Source organism: Heteronotia binoei, chromosome 10, assembly GCF_032191835.1.
Source record: "Heteronotia binoei isolate CCM8104 ecotype False Entrance Well chromosome 10, APGP_CSIRO_Hbin_v1, whole genome shotgun sequence".
NCBI classification, from domain to species: Eukaryota; Metazoa; Chordata; class Lepidosauria; order Squamata; family Gekkonidae; genus Heteronotia; species Heteronotia binoei.
Genome location: NC_083232.1, coordinates 36,366,146 through 36,392,901, shown reverse-complemented (window position 1 = coordinate 36,392,901; position 26,756 = coordinate 36,366,146). Strand labels below are relative to the sequence as shown.

At 43.7% G+C, this 26,756-nt stretch overlaps 1 protein-coding gene across 1 annotated transcript in view; it reads left to right on the top strand.

Moving 5' to 3' along the window:
• MALRD1 (MAM and LDL receptor class A domain containing 1) overlaps nucleotides 1-26,756 on the top strand; it is a 367,497-nt gene that overhangs the window by 84,920 nt on the left and 255,821 nt on the right. The window contains exons 13-16 of the mRNA XM_060248396.1: nucleotides 1,460-1,570; nucleotides 2,148-2,361; nucleotides 11,927-12,174; nucleotides 20,443-20,734. Coding sequence (XP_060104379.1) covers nucleotides 1,460-1,570; nucleotides 2,148-2,361; nucleotides 11,927-12,174; nucleotides 20,443-20,734 — 865 coding nt within the window. The remainder of the gene's footprint in view (nucleotides 1-1,459; nucleotides 1,571-2,147; nucleotides 2,362-11,926; nucleotides 12,175-20,442; nucleotides 20,735-26,756) is intronic.

Here is a 26,756-nt window from a genome sequence, read left to right as displayed (position 1 = left end):
TTTGATATACATCACTATACTTCCGTCTCATGATGTTGTCAGTTTGACTCTGTTCAGACACTTTAGCTTCAGTGAAGCATGTTTTGGATAGTTGGCTCATGGGAAGGGCCCGTCACAATTCAATGAATATTCACTCAGGCAGGAAGCTAGGAAGACACTTCATGCACCTTCTGCATGTCACACTAAAAAGTGGGTTGTAATCCTAAAGACACTTTCCTGTGAGTAACCCCTACTTAATAACATGGGACTAATTTCTGAGTATACCTGCTTACAGCGACAGAATTTGACTGGAAAGGTTTATTATTCTGACAGCTGGACATTAGAAGAAACTGCTAAACTAAAATTAGTTTTGAAAAATGAATACAACTATAGTAATGGAACAAAGATTATTTATTAGGGTTTGTAGACTCTTTCGGGATCAAGTGCCGTGTTTTACTGGAGAAAGTTTTCCTTCCAGACATTTCGTTCTGGAAGGAAAACTTTCTCCAGTAGAACACGCCACTTGATCCCGAAAGAGTCTACAAACCCTAATGATGTTACCAGCTGTGAAAACCTGAAATCTTTGATAAAGATTTTTTAACATATTGTGGCACAAATCAATATGAGTTCAATGAGTGTCATTGCTTGCTATTCAAACCAATGGAAAAGAGAATGATAAAGACTTGATTACACAGTCAAAACTCAACAATTTTTACATCATGGAGGCTATCCTTTTCCTGTATTATACTCACATCTACATGAATAAGGAATTACAGAGCAATTTAGCCATGACACTTCACAGACTACTATGGGTTATTCACTACTTATTGTGTTTTTCTACAACCTCTATACCCACCTACGGTAGCAACTCTATTTTTTACATTGATTATTGAAACCAGATTGAATGAAGAACAAATAGGCACACAGATTTTCCCAGGAGACACACCGTTTAAATTCATGTTAACTTCTAATTGAGGTTCCATTCACTCATGCAAAAGGCAGTGTGAGAGCCACTTTCTCATGGCAAGATACTTTGCCATTGTGGTTATGTATCTGAATGGATAAGTCTAGTGATGACCAGAAGAGCAAGGGAAAGGATCCTCATGCTGGCCTTGACTGTATCATTCTAGTATTCAGACACATCTTGCAATTGTGTGGAATTCTCACCCCAGAGATTTGTGCAACTAATGGATGGGGTTGAGCTAACCTTTGCATGTAGAAATGGGACAGAAGTTGTCATCAGGTAGGAGGTTGTTGTCCTAGAACTAAAGATTGTATAACTTCAACAACAACATATCCCATACTCAAAAATTTGCATGATTAGTTATATGGAATTGTTTGATAAAATGTTCTCCTGTTAGAAAATGAAATACGCTAATTTGAAATAGTTCATTAAAAAGGCAGTATTTGTGATTTGTAAAACCTTAGTTGATTTTCAATATATATATATTTTTCATTTGAAAATCTATTTGCTTTCTAGGTGCTCAGCAAAGTGGGAAATGTGACTTCTGAACTGTGGGCTCAGGGTGGTCCTCAGGGTCCCCAGTGGAACAGAGCTGAAGTGTTTTTAGGCATCCGTTCTTATTTTCAGGTATGCACAGTTTTGTTTTATTCCCTCACTTAAAGTTGTTTTGGCAACTCAAAACTTTGTTGGTATTTCATAATGCCAGACCTGGTGAAGAATAGACTGTGTAGCGGCTGATCTTTAAATCTCCTTGACTTCCCAAGCCACAAATGCCTTGTGTGACAGCTTTCCTAGCCTTTCTACTTTGGTTTTTTTATTCCAGAACAATGGTAACTGTGCAGCATGCAGGTCTTCTTTGTTCACTATAGAATTAATTCCATTAAATTTAAAGATGATTGGTTAACATCTTCTTGTTCTGTGAACAAAGGAGACTGTTACACGGCACAGTTACCCAAGGCCAAGGAAGCTGGTGTTCAGGGCTAAGAAAATCAAGAAGGTTTAAAGATCTAGCTTGTGGAATTGTCCTCATGTGATGTACTCACCAATACCATGTTCACAACAATAAAGGTGAATCATTAAAATAATTAAGTAATTGTTGCATTACAGTACTTTTACTTACATTTATAGGAATTAAGGTTATTTAACTATAGGTGATGCACCTCACTTCAAAGAATGAGAAAGATTCCTGCTCCCCATTTCACAGGTTGTCTTGAGGGCCAGACGAGGCATCAGTTATGTGGGAGATGTGGCAGTGGATGATATTTCTTTTGAGGACTGTTCTCCTGTGCAGATCCCTGTCAAACATTGTACTTCTGAAGAATTTACTTGTGCCAACAAATACTGTATCCCAAAGGATAATCTTTGTGATTTTGTGAATGACTGTGCAGATGACTCAGATGAGAGCCAGACCATTTGCAGTAAGTATGATTGCTCCTTACATAAATAGACTGCACCTTAATGTAGTGTTATTGGAAACAGATGCATGGTCATTGGAAATAGACGTGAAAAGCATACATTCAGTTATATTATTTTGAAATATTTTGTATATTGGAATCTCTGGCTTTCTCACTCTCTCACAAACACACACATAAATTAAGTATGGCTGACAAGTCTAACTGGTTAATCTTTTTGTAGTGCCAAAGTTCCATGCATATTTGCACATCTGTGTAAATGTGTCTGTAAGAGAAAGAAGGCTGTAGCCTGCTCTTCTGATTCCCTCCCCCCCAATTTTTCTGTGTGTGTTTATGGGTATATGGGATAATGGTCTATGTTGATGATAAATTCCAAAGGGGTTGCAAAATAACGAGTCTTATGGCACCTTAATAACGAGTCTTATGGCACCTTAAAGGCTAAGGGTGTTTTCCCACAGAGCTTACCTCGGAGCGACGTCCCTCTTCACCATGCAGTGTCTGCGCGGATTTCCCACCCACTGCTCCGCATAACCAGGAAGAGCCGCGGCTTTTGCGTCGCTAACATAAACTGTTTTTTAGCAGTTTACATCTGCGATGCAAAAGGTCCGGCACTTCCTGGTTATGTGGAGCAGTTGGTGGGAAATCCGCGCAGACGCTGCGCAGTGAAGAGGGATGTCGCTCCGAGGTAAGCTCTGTGGGAAAACACCCTAACACATTTTGCTGTGTCAGAAGCTTTCACAATCCTCAACTGACTGTCAGAAGCATGAAGAATTGTTCTCAGTCGGCTGAAATACATGTATCCATGCACACAAGTACAACTAGAACAAGTGCAAGGAGGAACATAGCATGTTTATACAAATCAGGAAGGACAGGAAACTGTACTATTGTGCAGGGCACATGTGAAGCAACATTCAGTCAAAAAAAGGAATGATTACATAGAAGTAACTGTGTGGGCCACTCCTAACTGATGATGGATTGGCAAAGCAAGCTGAATACAGCATTCAGTTCCAGTACTTATAGATACCTGTCTGTGCTTTCCTGTGAGAAGAGTATAAAGGTAAAAGGTAAAGGTAGTCCCCTGTGAAAGCACCAGTCGTTTCTGACTCTGGGGTGACATTGCTTTCACGTTTTCACGGCAGACTTTTTATGGGGTGGCTTGCCATTGCCTTCCCCAGTCATCTACACTTTCCCCCCAGCAAGCTGGGTACTCATTTTACCAACCTCAGAAAGATGGAAGGCAGAGTCAACATCGAGCCGGCTACCTGAACCAGCTTCCTCTAGAATCGAACTCAGGTTGTGAGCAGAGGGCTCCGACTGCAGTACTGCAGCTTTACCGCTCTACACCATGGGGCTCATGAGTAGAGTATAGATGTATGTTAATAGTGTAACCACTGGATTAAAGTTGGTAAGATGGTTCCTCTGGCTGAATGATACTTAATGTGTGTGTGAGTACATGCAGGTATCTCTACTTTGTGTCTTTTACCAGCAGGTGATATTTCTATTCACATGTGCTTCTGAATATGTATTCTGGTAGCTGCTTTCTTGCCTTCCAAATAGTTATTCAGCTGATGGTTTTGCTTTGGATAACAAAGGAATGTGCATTCAGATATATCCAGTCCAAAATATATCTGAAAAAATACCTTAATAGTATTTTCCAAATATATTTGGATCTCCAGATGGTATCTGGGATTTTTTGAGATACAGGGTCCTAAATTGGTCCTAAAAATCCCAGAAATATTCAGAAATAGCTAGAAATAGCAGAAACTAGTATTCTAAGACTTGCAGGACTATCCCCCCCCCCCTTAATTTTTCTGGTATGTCTTCCCAGGGCTTCATATTAGCTTGCTATGTTGGTTTGGCTTTGGTTAAAAAGGTAAAGGTAGTCCCCTGTGCAAGCACCAGTCGTTTTAGACTTTGGGGTGACGTTGCTTTCACAACATTTTCGCAGCAGACTTTTTACGGGGTAGTTTGCCATTGCCTTCCCCAGTCATCTACGCTTTCTCCCCAGCAAGCTGGGTACTCATTTTACCGACTTTGGAAGGATGGCTGAGTCAACCTGGAGCTGGCTACTTGAACCAGCTTGCACTGGGATCGAACTCAGGTCGTGAGCAGAGGGCTCCGAGTGCAGTACTGCAGCTTTACCACTCTGCGCCACAAGGCTCTTTTGGCTTTGATTATGTCCTTCTAAATTGGCTTTGTTGGTCTTGAATCACTGTGTTCTTTGTATGAGTTTATTTGTATTGGGTTTGCTTTTTTGCAGTGGATTCTTAGGTTTCGCATTCTTGGGTTGTATATTGACTCTGAGGTCCTATTTGGTTTGGATGATTATCTGGCTTGACATTGGGTTGAATTCTCAGGTTGTACATTTGCTGTATTAGGCTTGTCACACCAGCTGGTTCTGCATTGGTTCTTTGGGTTTGTTGGTTCTGTCTGCTTGGAGAGGTTTTTGACGAGGGGTTGCTGTGCTTATTCTTGTGTCTTTGGCTATTCTTTGCCCTGGAGGAGGCATGGAATCCCTAGGTAGCTGGGGGTACCTTTTTCAGAGCCCATAGAATCCCTTGCTCTAATGCCTTTGAAATTTGGGGATTTTTTAAAGGGCAATCACCAACAGCTCCCACAGCAATTTTGCTTAAAAAAACAGCCCCTCTGACCTGCCAGAAAAATTTCCCATAGAGAATAATGGAGCCAAATAATATTGGAATTCTGGTTTGTTTGTTTGTTTTTAATTAAACTTGGATCTGAATCCCAAACCGGTATTTGGAACCTGGATAACCTGGCATACTGATATTTTCCAGCTCTTTTTCCCCCCCAAGCTGCATATCCCTATTTCCATTAATCTATAAATGGCAGATTGTGCACTTTCCCAACCCTGATTCAAATTAGGGCTGTGCAGGGAGGGGAAAGTGCTCTGACCATTCAAGCCTAGTTTGCTTTTGCTAATTAAAGCTGTGCTCCCTGTGCTGTGGTTAGCGTTTTAAAGGGGAAAAGACACATTGTTTTTCCTTTAAAGTGCTTAAAACAATACAAGATCAGTTTTGTTTAGCAAAACTAAACAGGGGAAACATTCCCCTTCTTTTCTTGCATGGACACAACCAGAATCAGGACTGTGGATACCTGTCTGCCCTTTACACACAGGATCTGAACTCTGTTTGTGACTCAGAGGAATCAGTAATACTTTCACATGTCCTCTATTATCTTGTTTTTTGGGTAATTTTTGTGGCATGTTGCCAATGATGCAGTTTATGTCTTTGACAAGGAAGCCATATTTTAAAAATTGGGGAAAAAAGATTTTGTATTCATGGGAATTTTCTCTGGGTAGAAGCATGCTAATGAGGTATTTGTTTCATAAACTTGACCACATTAAACCTGACCACAGGCTGCTTTCATCTATTTCAAAGATAAATTAAATTGTATATTCCTACAATATACAATTGCCATTCGCTTCAGTGGCCAAGATTCAATGGCTTCGGTTCATGTATTTTTTAAGCAACATTTAAAGATAAGGTTGCATGGAAATAACTATAGGATGTTCCTCCACTCTCAGCATTGTAGTGGAAGAATGGATGATAAAGTGGCAGAGGTCACTGGCAAAACACTGTACAGAAAGATTATCTTCAGGCCAAAAGAGTACACAAAAGATACACATTACTGCCAGTCGTTTGCTTACCCAACAAATTGTCGTTTAGTGCTGCCCTATTTATGGCTGTGAGAGATAAAGCAGTGAAGCAAAACAATGTTAAAACATTTTAAGCGATACAGGAATTACTTTCCTTAAAATATACCATGATGATTGCAACCTTTCATGTTTGAAAACATTGCCATATAGTATCAATGTTTTAAATACAAACATACATACAACAGAAAATATCTATATCTTGCAGTTCTGTTAAAGCAAAACAGGGTTTTGGCCTGACTAGTAGAATTACCAAAATACACAATTTTGTGGAAAGCCTTCAGAACTTTTATTAATTTTATTTATTGTTTATACACAGGGCTCTGAGTGATATACAACAAATTAAAAACATCAACATTGTAACATTAAAATATTAAAGCAATTATTAAAACAATCCTTCTTACATTATGAAACATCTCAGATGACATTCTTAATTTAAACTTAAACCCACTCTGGACCATGCTGCAGATGAGTACAAGGCCAGCCCTAGGGTGCATTGTTCCCCAGGCAGACTCAACAACTGCTGCTCTGCCATGGCGCCACCTCCCCCGCCCCCACCTCTGCAGCACCACGCCTCTCTGCTAGCATGGAGGACAAGTAACGGGGCCACCGGTGGTTTGAGGGCTGCAGGGGTCCTGCCTCCCTCCCTTCCGCACTATTTCAATGCCTGGAAAGGGGCAGTGGAGCATCACAGCTTCCCAGGATATTTAACCCCACCCCACCACCAGAGGCTCATGGCTCCTATGCTGGTCCTCTGGTGCAATCATTATCAGTGTGGGGTTGAGGGGGCAGCAGCAGTGGGAAGGACAAGCGAGCTACTGAAAGAGTTGCTTGGGAAGGAAGGGGGGAAGAGGGAGCGGCTGCTCTTTCAGTAGCTGGCTCATCCTTCCTGCTGCTACTGCCCCCTCAACCCCGCACAGATAGTGATCACACTGGAGGGCCAGCATAGGAGTTGCAAGCCTCTGTGGTGCTTCACCACCGCTTCCCAGGCATTGAAATGGTGGGGAAGGTAGGGAGGAGGAGGCTGGGCAGCTCAGCCCTCAAGGCAAATGAGGGATTTGCCCAGGGCATGGGAAGGGGGGAAGGACCGAATTCTGCACCCCCCACCCTGCCAATGCCCTAGGAAAATGCCTAATTATTTTGCTATTTTTTGTTTCTGTATGACAGAACATTGCTATATTTACAGGCCAATCCTAGGAACACCATCTTGTAAGCTTACCTTGCCTTGAATGGACCTTGAATAGACCTGAGTAGTATTCTGTGTGGACCTGCTTAGGAGGACTGCTATTGTCAGGTTTTCCTGATTTCCCTGTGCCTTTAATATTATTTCTTGTGTTAATTTTAGGGGCAAGCATGTTCTTTAAATGTTTCTAGTCTTGTTTTCTTATTATTATTTGCAGTGAACACACTACTCAGTTGTTGAGTATTATTCACTAACTTCATTGACATACATTCTTTTAAGCAGGGCTCTTTTTGTAACGGGAACTCCTTTGCATATTAGGCTACACCCCCCTGATGTAGCCAATCCTCCAGGAGCTTACAGGGCTCTTGTTACAGAGCCTTCTGTAAACTCTTGGAGGATTGGCTACATCGGGGCGGGGGGAGGGGGGCAGTGTAGTCTAAAATGCAAAGGAGTTCCTGCTCAAAAGGAGCCCTGCTTTTAAGAGATACTTGGGGCCACTTCTTTTTAAGAACAATGCACTTACTTCTAATCCATCCCTGCAGAGCATCCAGATAGGCTCTATATGCTCCATTAATTTATCTTGGTGATAATATGCAGATAATATTATATGTATGCAAAACTGGACAGAGTGCAACAGTTCCTCAGCAGATAAAAGTTCTCATTAAATTTAAGCTATAATTGATTGCTAAAGTCAGATCTTGTTTTCTAAAACCAGATTATCAGCAAGTTATGCTTGCCTTATTTCCAAGAGGAATACCATTTTTTTCAAGTGTTCAAACGATAGCATTGCTGGAAAGATTTATTATCTTCTTGAGAATAAACTCTGCAGGGAATGACCTGCTCACACAATGATCCAGCTGCTAGGACTGTGCCCTTCCAATAGGAAGTATTGTTCCTTTAACAGATTTATCATATTAAAATGCAAGCAGAGTTGATACTGTATCTTGAATGAAAATCTTTCCTGAGATTTATGAAATAGTGTGTCAATAAAGCTGAAACTAGACAAGCTTAAATGGAATTTTGTGTAAAGGTAAATTCTGAACTCTGGACAGTCATTTGGCATATATATGTAGAGGGTCTCATGCACATGTGTTGAATGCCCTGAATCCTTTAAATGGAATAGTAAAAATTAATTGGCAGTGGTGGTGGTGATTGCAGTTGTCGTAGTTTAGTGCACCTTTCAGCAGTGTTTTATGTCATGATACAATGCTAGAACTTCACTGCAAGCACCTTTGCAGCACTATGGTTCAGCAAGATGGATATTGCTTCATGAAGCAGCCAATCGCTGATTTCATAAAAAAGACATAGGAGGAACAAGGCTATAATGACAAATTGTCAAGATTGTCGTTATTTATTTCACCGGTGTAACTGTGCAATCCTGTGCACACTTACTCCAATCCAAGTCTGTTACTTTCTGTGGATTTGGAAGGGAGTGACTCTTCATACCATTGCACTGTTAATTTTGCCTGGTATTTTTAAAATAGTTCCAAGTTAAACACGTTGGTATGTTCTGTGCTCATATCTCTCAGCTGGTAATAGAGTGAACACTTCTTTGTTTGAAGCCTAGGCAATTTGACTGCAAATTGCATGCAGCACGCATATAAAAGACACCATAAAAATTGATACTAGCCTAAGCATGGAACAACTCAAAGAAATAGTACAAGATTAGAAAACATGGAGAGAGCTGGCCCATAGAATCACCAAGTGTCAGACATGACTGGTCAACAACAACACTCAAATACTTGGAATACATTTTTCATAGAATCATAGATTTGGAAGGGACCTCCAGGGTCACCTAGTCCAACCCCCTGCACAATACAGGAAATTCACAATTACCTCCGACACATACATACATCCCCAGTGATCCCTGCTGCATGCCCAAAAGATGGCAAAAATTTCCAGGATTCTTTGCCTGGCCTGGAGAAAAATTGCTGACTGACCCCAGTGTCAAACAGCATTTACCTAGGTGTATAAGAAAGCACCACAAGAACTAAACACTAATGCAAACCTTCCTGCCCTTCTTCTCATGATCTACCTAATTTACAGAATCAGCATTGCTGTCAGATGGCCATCTAGCCTCTGCTTAAAAACCTCCAAAGAAGGGGAGCCCACCACCTCCTGAGGGAGCCTGTTCCACTGAGGAACCACTCTAACTGTCAGGAAGTTCTTTCTAATGTTTAGCCAAAAACTCTTTTGATTTAATTTCAACCCATTGGTTCTTGTCCAACCTTCTGGGGCAACAGAAAACAATTCCATACCATCCTCTAAGCGACAGCCCTTCAAGTACTTGAAGACGGTGATCATATCACCTCTCAGTCATCTTCTCTCCAGGCTAAACATACCCAGCACCTTCAAGCTTTCCTGATAAGACTTGGTCTCCAGACCCCTCACCATCTTTGTTGCATTCCTTTGGACATGTTCCAGCTCGTCTATATCCATCTTAAGTTGTGGTGCCCAAAACTGAATACAATCCTCCAGGTGAGGTGTAACCAGAGGTAATACCATCACTTAATGTGATCTGGACACTAATACTTCTATTGATACAGCCCAAAATTAAATTATCCTTTTTAGCCACTGCATTACACTGCTGACTCATGTTCAGTGTACAGAAAACTGTTCCACCGTGTTGTTTGCTGTCGCTGCCTCTTTCTTTTACCCCTCTGCTGAACCCACTTGACCCCCCCAAAAAAATCATCTTTCAAAAGAAATACTTTCTACAGGAGATTTGATCCTGACATAGGGAGATGGCAAAAACCTGTGTGGCTCGTCTTTCTAATATTCAAGATTTGCCCATCTGGATGGCCTCTGCCCCGAAGCTGAGTATGTTTATGTTAATTATGTGTTGTAAAGGGGATCACTAATATTATATTCAAATCATCCCTCCTCTCAAGGCATTAGTATTCATTATTAGTAATGTTGCTATAAGAAGTTCCTTTAAATAACTGCCATTATTCCCTTTATGGCTTTGCCTCATTTTGGCTGGAAGAATAGTTTGAGGGGGGGAGCGTATTTTAAAAAACTTTAGTCCATTTTTCTAGAGTCCAAACTTTTTTTTGTCACATTTGAACACTAGCAAAACAAACCTGGAACATTAATTTGCTATCTGCAATTCTCCAAAGTATTTCCTTATTAATTTTGCCAGCTATCGGAATACTTCAGAATATAGTTTAAATTTCCCTAGCTGTAAGCTGAAAATCATCATAGTTACAGAATATAAAAGAAGATTACTACTTCTGCAGTCGTATGCTCTGTTTAATTATCTCTTTTGGTTCTGAGGTTCTCATTTAAGAACAAATAACAACTTTCACAGATTATTTTAATAATTATCTACTTGCTGATGACTTTAAATATTAACTTGCCATCTGATTTATGTAAATATATTTAATATAATAACACTTTTTTGGCTCAGATGAGAACTTCTTTTCCTCTTATTTCTTATTGTTTTTGCATGGTAATTATTGATCATTCTGATCCAGGTTGGGATTGGTTTGGTCCTAACTAGGGTTTTTTGGCAAGATTAGTGTTGGTTTAGGTGCAACACTCCCTCTAAGGTGTAGGGTCTTGTGAGCAAAACTTCTCCTTTGTGAGTTATTGACATTAAAGTTGTGAGTGAGTGATTTAGTTACTGCATAAATTAGTTTGCTCTAGGGCCATCCTTCCTGAGCTAAGGCAAAAATGTGTGAGCCAGAGGCTAAAAAACTGTGAGCTAGCTCACACTAACTCAGCTTAGAGGGAACACTGGTTAGATGTTTAAGGTAGATTAGTGAGAACTGTAAGCTACCTGAAATAGCTCATGGCTGACTGGACTGAGGGAATTGGGGGAGGGGAACCCCCATTGTGTTGCACATCATCACTGCTACCCTTATATTAAACAGCAGGAGGGAGCTGATGTTCAACTTTTCTCAGCACAAGTTGTTATGCAGCCACGGAAAGGTGATGCATGGCTGTGTGATGTGCCAAATTTGAAGTCAGGGGAGGATTGCCAAAGCACTTGCAATTCAATGGGTAGCCTGTTAAGGAACACTGACAAAAGGGGTGGAGAACAGATAATAATCTTCACAGTTCATTTGTTAGTTAATAAGCTCTTGTGGCACATGTCTGGCATCTTCAAATATTTTGGTTTGGCTCCTTAGAAGAATCAGATTTTATCCTTGAAATATCTGTACTGAAAATGTAAAAGATCAGCTTTAATAAAAACAGATATTGAAGCATTCTGTAAATATAGAAGTACCATAAGGGTTTACGTATACACCAAAAACACATATTTAAGTCTAACCTAATTTTTGCCCAATTGTGTTGGTGTCTAAGGTGCTACTGGACTGGGATCAAACAATTTTTTCCTATTATATGTCTTCATTTATTAATTGCATGCAATCTGATTTTTCCATGTGAATTACATGCAGTTCGCAGATGATTATGCATAACATAAAAATGGAGATACATGGGTAGGCATGTAGTCTAATAATAAGCTTGATTTAAAAGGTTTTTTAGTGATCTAAATTTATTCTGAAATTGCACAGCGGTTAGCAATAGTTGTCATTCAAGTTGAATGGCAGAACACTAGTCAAAAGTCTTTTATTCTTACAACAAACCTCCCTTCATTTTGAGGATAGAAACAAAATATGCTTTTTATTATAGTGTTAAGTGAAGTACATTGCATTCTTTTTAAAAACTGTAAACATTTCATTTTTGTGTTGGGGATCTTTTGGGACCAGGAACATCCATTGGGCGCTGTGATTTTGAGTTTGATCTTTGTGACTGGGAGCAGGATCAGACTGATGACTTTGACTGGAATCTCAGAATTGGAGGCATCCCAAGACCAGGCACTCAACCAATTGCTGATCATACTTTGCAAAAATCATCTGGCCATTACATCTTTATAAAGAGTTCCTTCCCTCAGTTGCCAGGGCAAGAAGCCAGAATTTCTAGTATGGTAATAAGTAGAAGAAGCAGACATTGCAAGGTATGTAAAGAGAGAAGTATAACAGGAACGATATAAGTTATTAATTGAAAGAATTCAACACCATATTTTCCCTTAGAGAAAATATGCATGTTCTACATGTAGTATCTTGTTTCTTTATTAAACTAAATGCTATTGTAAAGAAGGATTTGGTTGCTGTATGTAGAGTATCTAAACAAAAATGGATTTTTCTCAACTATTCAGTTATTCCAATGAATTTAAACACTGATGGCTATTAAGCCTTTGCTCTTGGCTGCTTGGTTTACAAATTCCTTACAATAAATATACAAAATAATTTGCATACCTCTGCTAAGCTTTTGAAATTAAACCGGGATGTGCAAATATTTGCATGCAAGAGGACCCTAGTGTAGTTTAAAATGTCATCTAGATTTTTTCAACATCTGTAGCTGAAGGCAAGCATTTATTTTTCATGAAAAATAGCACTTTTAAAATACTTGCTGTGAAATTAGATCTATTATGTCATTGACTTTCCAAAAATTTGTGCAGATTTTTCAGGACTTTGCTATGCTGTTGACATTTTTGAGTATATATTAGGAAAGATTTTTCTCTCTTGTAAGCATTTAATTATATCAGAAGAGTCTGCAGTTGATATGTATAACTGTAAATATGCATAAAACTTGCCTGCAGTAGAGCAAATGATACAGAGGGCAGAACTGATTGCAGGTGTGCCACAGAAATAGCAACCCTGCTAACTAGTGAGTTCCTTGACTTGAGAACCTTTCTATCCTTCCTGACTGTGAACCAATTCCTCTGTGCCATGAGGGCTGAAGTTGATGCAAAAGGTACTTGTCATGAGTGGAAAATGTCCTCCATTTCCCATGTACTACAGGCCCTGTCCCTAGGCCCCAAACCCATCCTTTCAGCCCACTGGAATCCACTCCTAGCAGGGCATCACTAGAGGACTTAGAGCCTTCTTCCCCTGATTTGTTCCTTGGGCTTTTCACAGTGGACAAAAAGTTATTAGCATTGCCCAAAGTCCACCAGTTGATAACACTCTTTGGAGAAGTCTCTAATAGCAGTGATTCAAGGACAGAAGAGAGAGGTGTAGGATGTCATCTCCTCCATGACCATCCTGCATGGAGAAGAGGAGCTGAGCATCAACTCCGGTGACTGGCTGACCCTGTCCCAAATGGTGTGTGTCATCAAGCCCTTCCAATGGTCTGTGTGCCCATATGGCCAGCCTGGAGCAAGTCATCCCCTTGATTAAAGGGCTGGGCTGAGTGCTGGTCTCTGCCCTGCAGCCAGGTTCAAAAGGGATGTCTGTTCTCCCATGGGTCAGAGCCTTGGCAAAGAAGTTGTGGGTGAGCAGCACTGCCATGAAGAGGAGTACAGACCGGCTTGTATGTGTGACCCCCAGATAAAAGACAGCATTGTTCTGCAAAATGCGGCACTTGTGCATTGGAAGCAAGAGCTCAGCAGAGAAGTGTGGAGACTACATGCCAGCAGACATGGTGTAATGTACTGAGAACCGAGACGGTTGGAAGGCAACATAGTTTATTCAGTAGCACATTACAAGAGAGAGAACACGCGGGCCGGGCCCCACTTATATACATTACCCGGAACAGCCCCCTCCTCTGACTAGACCAATCCTGGTCGGTCAAACTTCCCGCCACAGATCTTGATGGGCAGGGCAACTGGCGAGCTCCATCCGGGGACCCGGGGGTCGCCTTCAGTAGTGATCGCCATGCGGCCTGATCCCTTATGTTCAATACATAACACTCCTCCCCCCTAGCTCAGGACACATAGTCCCGCAAGTATGCGGGGGCTGTGCGCTCCCGGGTAGACCTCCTTAGGATGGCGGGTGGAGTCGGAACAGTCGCTGGTGCCGCCGGGGCCATGGCCGAGGCCGGAGATGGGCCGACGGGTTCCCCTCGTGGGAGTCCCACCGGCCTAGGGTTATCTGCGCCGTGCAGCTCGTCTGGTGTCCCTGCTCCCTGGGAGTCGCCCTCACTACGGTTGGGCTCTATTTCCCGATCGGCCGGAGCGGTCGGCGGCATTGGGGTAGATCTCTGCGGGGGCGCGGCTGTGAGCTCTTCCTCGCTCCGTATTGTGGCCGGTTCTTCCGGCAAGGTGCGGCGACGTATTTGGTCTATATGCCTCCACAATACACTGCCTCCCACCGTGGACACATCGTAGTGGTGGGACCCTATTACTCGTAGCACCCGGCCTTCTACCCACTCGGGGCTGCACCCATAGTTCCTAGCGTATACTGGATCCCCTGGGAAGAATCCCCTGGCCGTTTCTTTGGTCTCTGGGGAATTGCGGATGTTGGTGGCTCGGTCGGGGTGCAGCCTATCTAATCTCGTGATTAGCTTCCGTCCCATTAACAGCTCGGCTGGGCTGACCCCCATGACTGGGTTGGGAATTATCCTATTATCGAATAGGAAGGTGGCTAGGCGGTGATCCCAATCCCCCTGCACAACGCGGCCCAGTGCTTCTTTCGTAGTGTGCACCATCCGCTCAGCTTGGTCGTTGGTGGCCAGATGGAAGGGGGTGGACCTGATGTGTTGTATCAGGTATCTCTGCATGAACTCCCGGAATTCCCGGGATGTGAAGGCTGTCCCGTTGTCCGAGACTATGGTGTCCAGAATGCAGTGTGTGCTCAGGACCCTGTGTAGCGCCCGGATCACCGCCGGCATCGAGGTTGAAGCTACCGGGATAACTTCCAATCACTTGGTGTATGCATCCACCAAGATGAATATTTGGCCCTGAAAGGGCCCTGCAAAGTCGACGTGTAGTCTAGACCACGGCTTCCTGTGTGCTTCCCAGCATTGAGCGGGAGCGCTTGGCGGTTCGGGTTGGGACTCCTGGCATGCTGTGCACCTCTGGACCCACCCCTCTATTTCTTTGTCCATCCCCGTGCTAAGGCCTTCATCCGTACAATCCCTGGATGTGTTTCATGAAAGGCCCCCAGCACTTGTTTTCACAGCGGGGGGGGGGGGGACCACCACCCTGCTCCCCCATAGAAGACATCCCTTGTGGGCAGATAGTTCTTCCCTGTGTGTAGTGTATGCCCTGAACTCTTTGGCCTGTTTTCCCTCTGGCCAGCCCCTCACCACCCAGTCGAGGACCCTTGCGAGTACTACGTCCTGCCCCATGGCTTTCGCTACCTCTGCTGCATGTAGGGGTCTCTCCGGTAGCATTTCGATGAGCATCACATGGTGGTCCGGGGCCGGGTCGGGGTCTATGGCGGGTAGCAGTAGGCGACTGAGAGCGTCTGCATGTCCCATCGCCTTGCCCGGCCGGTGGACCAGGGCATATGTATAAGAACTGAGGAACTGATTCCACCGCAAAACGCACTGTGAGAGAATCTGGGGCGTTTGGCGGTCCAGGGCCACGAGGCCCAGGAGCGGTTTGTGGTCTGTGGCTATGCTGAAACGTCTCCTGTACAGGTAGTCGTTAAACTTATGCACCCTAGCCACGATCGCTAAGGCCTCTTTGTCTATTTGGGCATAGTTCTGCTCCGCTGGGTCAGGGTCCTCAAGTAGTAGGCTACCGGGACCTCCCTCCCGTCCGGGAGTTGGTGACCCAGGACGGCGCCCACCCCGTAAGGTGACGCATCGCATGCAAAGACCACCAGTAGGCTCTCATCAAAATGGTGGAGCACATTGTTAGATACGAGCAGCCCTTTGACTGCCTAGAACGCTGCGTCATGCTTCTTTCCCCAGACCCACGGGGCATTTTTGTCTAGGAGTCTGTGGAGGGGTTCAGCTATGCCGGCTTTGTGGGGTAAGAACGAATGATAGAAATTTAATAACCCCAAGAAACTTTGTAGCTCCGCCTTGCTCTTGGGGGTGGGGGCTTCCACTATGGCCCTGGTTTTTCTGGCGTTGGGTGGATTCCCGCTGCATCCACCGCGAACCCCAAAAACTCTAAACTCGGTACCCCGAGGGAACACTTTTCTCGCTTGACTTTCAGACCGGCCTCTTGGAAACGGCAGAAGACTTCTCGCAGCCAGTTGCTAAATTCCTCCGCGTCCGGTGCGGCAATCAAAACGTCGTCGAAAAACGGTTGCACCCCAGGAATCCCTTTGAGGAGAGAATCCATCAGGCTCTGAAACACCCCCGGGGCCACAATCACCCCAAATTGCAACTGCCGCACCTTAAACACACCCCTGTGGGTTACTATGGTCTGCGCCTCTGCCGTAGCAGCGTCCACTGGCAGCTGCTGGTACCCTTGGGCCAAGTCTAGTTTCCCAAAGATTTTGGACCTTGCTAGTGCTGCCAGAATGTGGCTGATTACTGGAACGGGGTAGGGGTTGTCCTGTAGCGCCTTGTTAATGGTGCACTTGTAATCGGCGCATATGCGCACCTCCCCGTTCGGCTTCACCGGGGTAACTATAGGGGTTGTGGGCTGTGAGGCGGTCTAGCTCTGCTTCGATTTTAGGTTTCAGAGCGAATGGAACCTGCCTGGCCTTCAGCCTTACGGGTCGCACGTGGGGATCTAGCGGTAAGGATATGAGAGGGCCCTTATAGCACCCCAGGGCCCCGTCAAACACCTCCGGAAACTCCCGGCACACGTTTTCGAATCCCCGCGTCCCCAGCTGTTGCACCCCCATAATCTTTATTCCCAGTGGCCGGAACCAGGCCAGGCCCAACAAGGTGGTGAGCTGCCTCCTTTTGACCACCAATATGTTGAGTTTATCCCTAAACCCGTTGTACTCCAACCCCCACCGTCGCCCAACCCAGGATTTCAACAGGGTTCTTTTGAAAGTCCCGAAGCACGAAGCATGCCGGTCGCAGTCTGGGCAGGCCACATGGGCGCAGCTTCCTTAAGGATTCCTCCGAAATTATGGAGTTGGAGGAATCCGAGTCCAGTTCCATCAGGCAGGGTTTGCCCTCGATCCTGATTGAAACCTTGACCTTTTGGGGGTATCATCAGGCAAGTTCATTACCTGCACGGAGGTTGAGGTGATCAAGTGGTCCTCGGTCGATTCCTGGTTGGTGGCCTGGTGGCCGCTGGTGCTCTTGGCCCAGCAGGCCCTCGCGATGTGGCCCATCTTGCCGCAGCTCCTGCAGACCACGTTGCGGTAGGGGCAGTCCCATCACTCATGTTGGTCTCCGCAGCTGGAGCACTTGGTGGCGGCTGGTCTGTCGGTTGCTCGGGGTCGCTGGGACGCTTGTGGGCCCATCCCCGTTTGGTGGCATAGCTGGAGTGCCTCTTTCTTGTCTGGTTGGCTGGGGCCCATCTCTTCCTGATGGATGGCTTCGGCCCTCATTTTGGGGAAGGTCTTTGTGGTCCGCTCGAATGCCACGGCCTCGTTGAAGGTGCTCTGGAGGGTGAGCTCTTCCCTTGCGAAGAGCTTCTGTTGCAGCCTTTCGTCCCTCAGGCCCCAGGTGAAGCGGTCCCTCAGGGTCTCTTCCAGCTTTTCATAGCTGCAGTTGCCCGCGATTTGGCAGAGAGCAGCCAGGTAGTCCGCTGCCGATTCTCCTGCCTCCTGATCCCTTTTGTGGAAGAGGAACCTGCGGGCGATGAGTGAGGGTTGGGGCAAGAAGTGTGCGGTGAGGAGTCTGATTATCTCCTCGTACGTCTGCTCCGTGATCCTTGCGGGGGCCGAGAGACCCTTGGCAATCTCAAACGTGGCCTCTCTGCAGACACTCAGGAGGATGTCTCTCTTCAGGCTGTCCTCCGTTATCCTGTTCACTCGCAGGTAGCACGCAACCCGCTCCGTGTAGGTCTCCCACCTCTCCGGGGTAGCGGGGTTGAATTCTTCGAGCTGGCCCATAGTTCCGCTCTGGTTAGCCATGGTGGCTGCGGTGGCGGGTATGTCGGTCTACCACCGATATGCCTTCGACGTCTCCGGCCGGATCCGTGAAGCTCCTAAGGAATGGGCTAGGATCCAACCTTCGTCGCCACTGTAATGTACTGAGAACCGAGACTGTTGGAGGGCAACATAGTTTATTCAGTAGCACATTACAAGAGAACATACGGGCCGGGCCCCGCTTATATACATTCCCCGGAACAGCCCCCTCCTCCGACCAGACCAATCCTGGTTGGTCAAACTTCCCGCCACAGATCTTGATGGGCGGGGCGTCTGGCGAGCTCCATCCGGGGACCTGGGGGTCGCCTTCAGTAGCGATCGCCATGCGGCCTGATCCCTTATGTTCAATACATAACACATGGTTAGAAGGGAGTGGAAGAGGCTGGGGGGTGAGGAGGAACCACAGCCCAGAACCTCTGCCTCAAAAAGCCCAAGCAGGCAGAAGCCTTGCTACTGGTTGTCAGTGGTGAAGTGGTGAGCAGCAATGGTGGAGAGGCCAGGTGTGCCATGATAGAGGATTTGGCAGAGGTGATGGTGAAAGAGTACCTTGCTGAGTTCCCTGACCCTGCCTCTGCCAATCTCCTGAAGTACTCATCATGCAAGGCTGCCATCTGACCTGACCGTCTCTTCCATAGCCATGAGTCTCCACTCCTGCCCTCTCACCAATGTCCAGACCAAGCAGGTGTTCTCCCACCTGGAAGACATTCTCAGCCCCCCCTGCTCCCACCTGGACCCAGTCAGGGTGGATGTATTCACCTTCCTCAAGGTCAATCTGCTGTGTAATATTCTGGCCTCCTGTTGTCCCCCTGCATGTCTCCCCATTCCTCCTGCTCTTTGAGTGATGTGGCCTGTGGATTGCACCCTTGGTGCTTGGGTGGGAGGATGGTCATCTCTACCAGCTGAGGGTGGGCTCCTCACCCAACACCTTCCTCATGAAACAACATCTACCTCAAAATACATCTACCTCATTATCACTTTAAATGAAAAACTGTTATTGCCACTGGTCTGGAGGGACTGGGCCGTCCACCAAATTGTCATGGGGTAACTTTGGGGGGCTCTAGTCAGATGTCTGCCTTTCTGTTGTGACTGGCATCACTAGTCACTTTATGAGGGAAACTCTTATATCCACCGGTTTGGTGGGACTGATTTGCCTGACAAGTTGTTGTGGGGTAACTTTGGGGAGTTGAAGCTCAGGGGATTGCTGCTTTCTGTCATCCAGAATGTGCCTTTGGAGACTTGGTGGGGTGCAATTATGGGGGAAGGGATGCTGACCTTGCTTCCAGTAAGACTGGTGGTGGGGGACTGCCAGGTGAAGTTACCCTGTGAATTTGGTGTCACTGGCTTGTTCCTGAGCTGCTCCATAGACTCCTGTGACTGCAGCTGTCTTTTCTAGAGAGAGCATTAGGGAGACCTTTGGAGGGGGTGGCTGTAACTAGAAATCTAATCTTCCCCTAACTTAGAAAGATTGTACAGCAGCAGGTGGCAGGGTGAGGTTTCCTTTGTATTTGGTGTCTGTAGCTTGCACTTTTGAACCTGTGCCTGACATTTCATCCCAAAGGACTTTCTTGGCTTGACCTTAAAACTGTTAGGTTTGTGGTGCCACAGTGGTACTAGTTCTGCTGGACACATTGCACTGTTTCTGTTGGGCTCGCAAAATGTCCCCATCTTCAGTTTCTACTTAGAGATTCTCTGCTTTGACCTTAGTTCATTGGAAACAATGGAGGATGGGGCACATTCCTTGGTGGGCTGTAATTCAGACCCTGTACATCCATTCTCACCAAACTTGACATGCAGGTAGAGGAGAGTCAGCCAGAGATCTACTATGAGATTGGTGTCTCTAGCTTCCAGAGATTTTGGGGATGGAGGGTGGAGTTTAGAGACCGAAGGAACCTCAGCAGGGTATGATGTCATAGAGTTCACCCACCAAAGCAGCCATTTTCTCTAAGGGAAATGATCTCTGTAGGCCAGTTATAATTTTGGGAGAATTCCAGAATTCTAAAGATTGGCAACCCAAGGTGCACCAGATTCTGGATGATCTGGCCACATAAAAATTGGGTGGCTAAATGGCTCCATCCTTACTCCTGAGCGAGTATCTGGTACTTTTGCCAGGTTACTGGACTTCTGCTGCATTTTCAAATCCATCCTTTCTGAGGTCTCCAGAGGAGTCTCTAGCTATTCCTGGTTCCAGTGCACATGTCCTGAGACCACTCCTGATTTGCCCACATTTACATTCACCCCAACAACTCAGCACTTGCACCCTTACTTTTAATTCAGCTATGCCTTGTGAACATCATGGTTATTTGAGGTTTAACAGTAGACTTTCCCTAAATACTACACAGAGGTCTATTGAAACATAGTGTGTCCAGTATGCTAATGGAAAATCTTTCTATTCATCTAGCAATACTGATTTTTCATATGAAATAACTTGGCTCTTATGATGGGAATAACATTTAATAACACTTCCATATTCCTTCTGCTTTTGTTTTCAGCTGGTATTTTATTACCACATGTATGGAGACAATATGGGATCACTAACTGTCTACCAGGTTATGGCATCAAATTCCAAAAAAGTGTTATTTAATCTGACTGGGAATCAAGGAAATTTCTGGAATAGAAAAGTTTTACCATTGGAGGAAGATGAGGACTTTCGTGTCACCTTTGAAGGTTGTACAGGCAAAGGTCTCAGGGGAGACATAGCCCTTGATGACATCACTTTTACAAAAGAATGTTTACCATCATCCAGCTTCTTTCCAGATGAACCTACAGCATTACCTCCAACAGGTAATTAGAATTGTCAGTTTTTCTTTGCTTTAGTTTTTCAGATGTCAGCAAAATCACTACATAAAACCAGAGCCGACTATACTTTTGGTAGAATGCATTCTTTGAAGAATTTTAGGTATGTGATGAGTTATATATGTATATGAATGCAAATTTTCATGTGTGGGTGCCTGTATGTCACCCAAAACATTTCCCAAATCTACCAATGAATTGATTGAGATCCCCAGATTACACTAAGGATTTTACTTATAGGATCATGGCTTCAGTAACTGGAAAAAAATTGGAAGGCTAGCAGAAAGCTACTGCTATCTGATGTTCTGAATGTTGGATTAGGATTTTGTAGACTAGGATTCAGATTTCCACTCACTGATGAAGCTCACTGGCTAGCCAGGCATCATCTCTCAGTATAAAAACAGCTCAGAATTCTTGTGAGGTTAAAAAAACAGACATGAACCTTGTGTTGCTTTGTGGAAGGACGGGATAAAAGTGTAATGTATATCTAGACAGAGAAAATTGCAAGGTCAGCTGTATGCACTAAAGCTAAACTAGGGAGCAACTTCTAAAATGAGAAGGGCCATGTATCCATTTTATCATGAGAATGTCATCCAGTTACCTTGCTTGTTCTGGGTCACTGCATGCACAATCCTTTGCTACTGGCTTCAGTTGGCAGAAAAACACAGCCTTATTGCTGACAAATTTGCACTCACAAAACATAGAAAATCTGTCATGTATATTCATGTCAATAGCAAAACAAGGCAGCTGTCAAGATTTGAGGCACATGATCTAAAATTCTTATTTACCATCTTAAGTGCAAGTCAATTGTTATGGGCTTCCCCGTTCCTCATCAGCCCCTTAAAAAGCTACTACTGATAGTCTGGGATCTGGAATAAAGTGTTGTGGGGTACAGGGGCTGCAACAAGAAGGGGTTATTCAACAGAACTAATTACTCCATGCACCCACACTTACCAAGTAAGTAGTTTCCATGAACTTCATGCTTCCAGGCGTTGGATCCAGCTCTTGGATTGCAATGGGGATACAATGGGCAAGATGCACAGTGGAATTCGGTTCATTGTATTGGGAGTTTCCCACCTTTCCCTTCATCTGCAGTCACCAACATCCCCCAAAAAAGCTATTCGTTAGAACCAAGGGAGCCTCAGAAATGCTATGAAGGTGGAATAACTGGTGGTGAAACAACCAATCTAAAACAATCACACACACACTTTCTGGTTCTGATGAAAATTCCTTTAGGGTTTAAGGTTTAACTGTATAATTTTTTTTCTGAAATCCTTTTCGCTTCTCTCTTTAGTTCACTCCCTCTCTTTTTCCCAGGTGAATTTTTTTTTCTTTAGATCTTGATAAATAATCTAACATTTCATGCAATGAAACTTTCTAGTCAGCTCACATCAGAATCATATTCTCAAAGAAATAAAATTGATTGCAACTGTCAGATAAATTCTTGCAACTTACTGCCTCTTTTACAAAGTATTTCATGTTATAGGGAATTACTGAAGCCTGAAGATGAGGGTATGTTTGACAGGAAGCTATTTTAATGCTGTTTCTCCTCTGGACTTTTGTTTAACATACGATACCAACATGATGTAAAACTACTGAGAATTTTGAGAATTTATTACTCTAGCTATAGGCAAAAATTAATGCTTATAACTCTGATCCCAAGTTGAATATGTTCGTTTTTGATACGGTTGGTCATATTCATCTTCCAGCTGTAAGTAGTTGTGTGTCTCTAAGGGGGCTTTTGAACTTCTAAATCTATGCTTTTGGTCAATGAAAGCTTTTCAAATCCAGTTATTATCTCACCAAAGATTTTAAAGCCTTAAAAATGTCCACATAGGAATTATTCCGCTGTTGTCTAATAACCATGGTTTTATTTTATAGAAACTTCACCAACTCTTTTTCTTATTAACACTGTTGTTTGCCAATCCCTTATTTTCCCATACCCTTCCATCATCTGGGGCTTGGATTCTGGCCTCTTAAGTTTCAAGGTCAGTGCTTTTCAATGTGACTTTCTCTTGGACTTGTACAGAACCTGAGGCAATGGGATTAGTTGCTATAGAGATTGTATCTTCTTGATCTGCATTGTGCTGAACGCAGGATGAGATGGTATAGTAAATTGCATTGGCAATCATATTCTGCACAGGACTGAAGTTTGCTTTGGCACTGGAAGAGGAGTGGGTGTGTGGGGGAGGGGGAGCAAGAGTATGTCGGTTTGCCAAAGTTTGGGGTTTGTTCTTTATTTAAATTGTGGAATGACAGGATAGTGACTAATGAAGTTCTATCAAGTGTTGTAAATGTCAAGGGGTGTCCTTAACAAGCTATTTATCAAAGCAAAAGTTTGTGATATCACAGATATCACATATTTCTATTAGTCATGCAAAAGGCATGAAATAAGCATTACCTCTAATTAATCACATTATATTCAAAATACATTTGGCATCACACATGTTTTGGTGTGCGTCAATAAATTTGCGAGGAAACAGGGATTGGTACCTTTTGAGGTTTGCATCACTTTTAATGTTTTATTTCAGAAATTAATACTACCCTGCTTTTCCTCACCAAATAAATAAATGTCCAAATGTTATGGTATTACTGGTGCTGCAGAATAAATATCTTTTTTTTGCATTCTGCCACTCCACATAGAAAAATTGAACTCTTCCTTGAAGCCAGAGAGCCCTCTTCCAACTGAAGTGGCTCTTCCGTTCATGGAAGTTAGTGGAAGGCTCCTTAAGTTGGAGAAAATGTTGTTGAGTGGTAGGACACAAGCCAATAATTCTAACTTGGTTGTTGCTAATGTTGTTAGAATATCTGACCTTTGTCTGTTTTGCCTACTATTAGTTATATAATGATCTGTAGTAGCTATTGTTTTTAATCCATAGTGACTGATTTATGAAGAAGGAAACCTACGATTCTGAATATTGCACAATAACTATTTCTTCAGCAGTGAATTCTGTTACTTTATTGTTATTATTACAAACTGAGGATTTGCAATTAATTGCTCAGTTTCACCATCCTGTTCTGTTTCCTATTAGCTGACTCTGGGGACCAATCTACACATGACAGCATTCACAGGTCAGACCCATGGCCCCACCATTTGAAAGAAAGTTGAAAATGCTGAGGGGGTCATCATGATGTAGGGTTGCCATGTCCTACCCTGGCTGTGGCAGGGGAGTCCTCCCATGCATGCAAAATGTATGTGGCATGATGATGACACCCAGAAGTGACATCATCACGCCAGGCATGACACACCATGGACACTCTAGGATTCAGGTTAAAACTCAATGGTTCCATAGAGTTTTTACCCCAAATGCTAAAGCGTTCTCCCACATTATCCTCTCTGTGCCAGTGGGTTGAGAGCCCCTAAACTGAGGGGAACCCCACACCCAGCAGGAGTTTGGGAATCCTAGCCCACAGAGGACTGAGGCACTGTGTATGTGTGTGAGAACATGGGTACCTCAGTCTGTGACATCATGGGCCTAGTCAGCACCAAGACCTTATAGCATTTTAAAAATCCTTTTAAAATGGCATCAGAGTGACGTCTCAGATCTGTGGATGCTGTTCTGTGCTTCCTAGACATGTTCAATTATCAGGCAGTCTTACATGTTTTTTTCTCTTTCAGTTAACTTCCAAAGTAATATTTGAAAGTCCTCTGAGAGTGTAGAAATGCCTATCTTCACTATAAGTCTGTTTGTTGTTTGGCTTTTTGTTTTCACAATTCTCACAAGCCACACTGTTTATTATTGGATAAAGACAATGATTAGACGATCAGTGGAGGGCTGCCATCCTCCAAGTAGAGCTTGGATTTTCCCTGGAATTACAGGTGATTTCCAAAGTACAGAGTCAGTTCCCCTGGAGGAAATGGCAGTTTCAGAGGGTAAACTCTATAGAATCACATCCAGTTTATCTCTGTTCCCTCTACGGTTGCCAAGTCCTCTTCAAGTCCCGGAGGGGGACTTTCATGCGCACACAAAGCGTGCACACAATGAAATGACGTCACCCGGAAGTGATGTCATCAAAATGGCGGCATGCACGCAGACCGCTCTAGGCATTTCTGGGAAAACTCTATGTTTTTCCCAGATGCTCTAGCCATTTGAGAGGTTAAAACTCTATGGTACCTATCGTACCATAGAGTTTTACCTCCCAAATGACTAGAGTGCACGGTGCCATTTTGCTGATGTCACTTCGGGGTGACATCATCACGCTAGTGATGCAGGGGGATTCCCTGCCCAGACTGGGGGCTTGGCAGCCCTAGTCCCCTCCCTCAGCTGTGCTGTTGAATCTCCGAATATTTCGCAAGCTGGACTTGGCAAGTCTGTAAACTGGAGAAAGCTGCACAGAGGAACTTTAAGTAAGGAAGCAAAGTTTGTGCTCCAAGGAATTTTGAATTGGAAAAAGGAAAGGTTAACCAGCTATGTATGCATAAATGCAATGATATATTTGATTTAGGACAAGATGTGTAGATTTAAGCAAAAGGCTGTGTTGAATGGTGGGTTTTGTGGAGGAATTTGGAGGAGAAGAGATAGAAAAAAAGTAGTACTACAGCTGTGTTTTGAGAGAGAGTACCAAGGATTATCTATTTTACACTGAGCTCCAACAGCATGACAATTCCATTAGGCCTCTGCTTGAAAGGTTCACAGATTAGCAAGATGAAAGTGAAAAGAGTAGTTTGAGAAGGCTGAATAAAGCTGGTGTACAGGAGAATTAATTGGTTTGCAGAAGTTACTGAAGGTGCATCTCTAATTATACTTCTCCTTTCCAACCTTTATAATATTGTAATTTCTTTTTTAAAAAATCTAGCATAGTTTACCCTTAGAACCTTAGTCTGTCATTGTGGGCTGGTGCATAGCTTCACACAACTCCTGAATCCAGCTACCACTCTTGGATTGGTTTTCCTGATCAAATTGCTTTAATCTATGCAAAATTAATCCAGTCTAATAGCATTGATAGTGCTGTAAGTAATCATACAGTTACACTATATATTAATCAGTGTTAGATTTGAATCAGAGGCAAGTTTCAGTAGACCTTTTGAGAAAAGAGTGTTGCTTTAGGTGACTTCTACAGACTTCCAGAAATTTCTTTATGTATACTTATTTATGCAAGAGGTGTGTGAAAAAGTAGGCTGATATGGCTTGATAGAAATACTTCCTTCATGCTATTTATTTGATCACTGATTATATTAATAATATTGGACAACATCATTATTTTCCATGTCATTAAGCATTTGTCAGGGATGTACAACTATGCGCTTTCTGTTTCTTTGTGTCATTTTAAGTTGTGAACCTTTTAATTTTTCTCCATATTTGGTGGTTGTTTTTCTGATTAATTCATTACTTCTATGCCATTTCTACTGCTGTCTACGCTTGTAGCTGCCACCACCTCCTGTGTCAGTGAATTCCATGTGTTAATCACTCTTTGGGTGAAGAAGTACTTCCTTTTATCCATTCTAACTCCACTGCTGAGCAATTTCATTGAGTGTCCATGAGTTCTTGTGTTGTGAGAAAGGAAGAAAAGTACTTCTTTCTCTACCTTCTCTATCCCATGCATAATCTTGTAAACCTCTATTATGTTACCTCTCATTCAATATTTCTCCAGCTAAAGAGCCCCAAGCATTTTAACTTTTCTTCATAGGGAAAGTGTTCCAACCCTTTAATCATTCTAGTTGCCCTTTTCTGCACTTTTTCCAATGCTATAATATCTTTTTTTGAGGTGTGGTGACCAGAATTATACACAGTACTCCAAATGAGGCTGCACCATTGATTTATACAGGGGCATTATCATACTGGCTGATTTGTTTTCAGTTCCCTTCCTAATAATTCCCAGCATAGTATTGGCCTATTTTTATTGCAGTCACACACTGTCTCAGCATTTTCAGTGAGTTATCTACCATGACCCCAAGATCTCTCTCTTGGTCAGTCTCTGCCAGTTCACACCCCATCAACTTGTATTTATAGTTAGGATTTTTGGCCCCAATGTGCATTACTTTGTACTTGGCCATGTTGAGTCTCATTTGCCA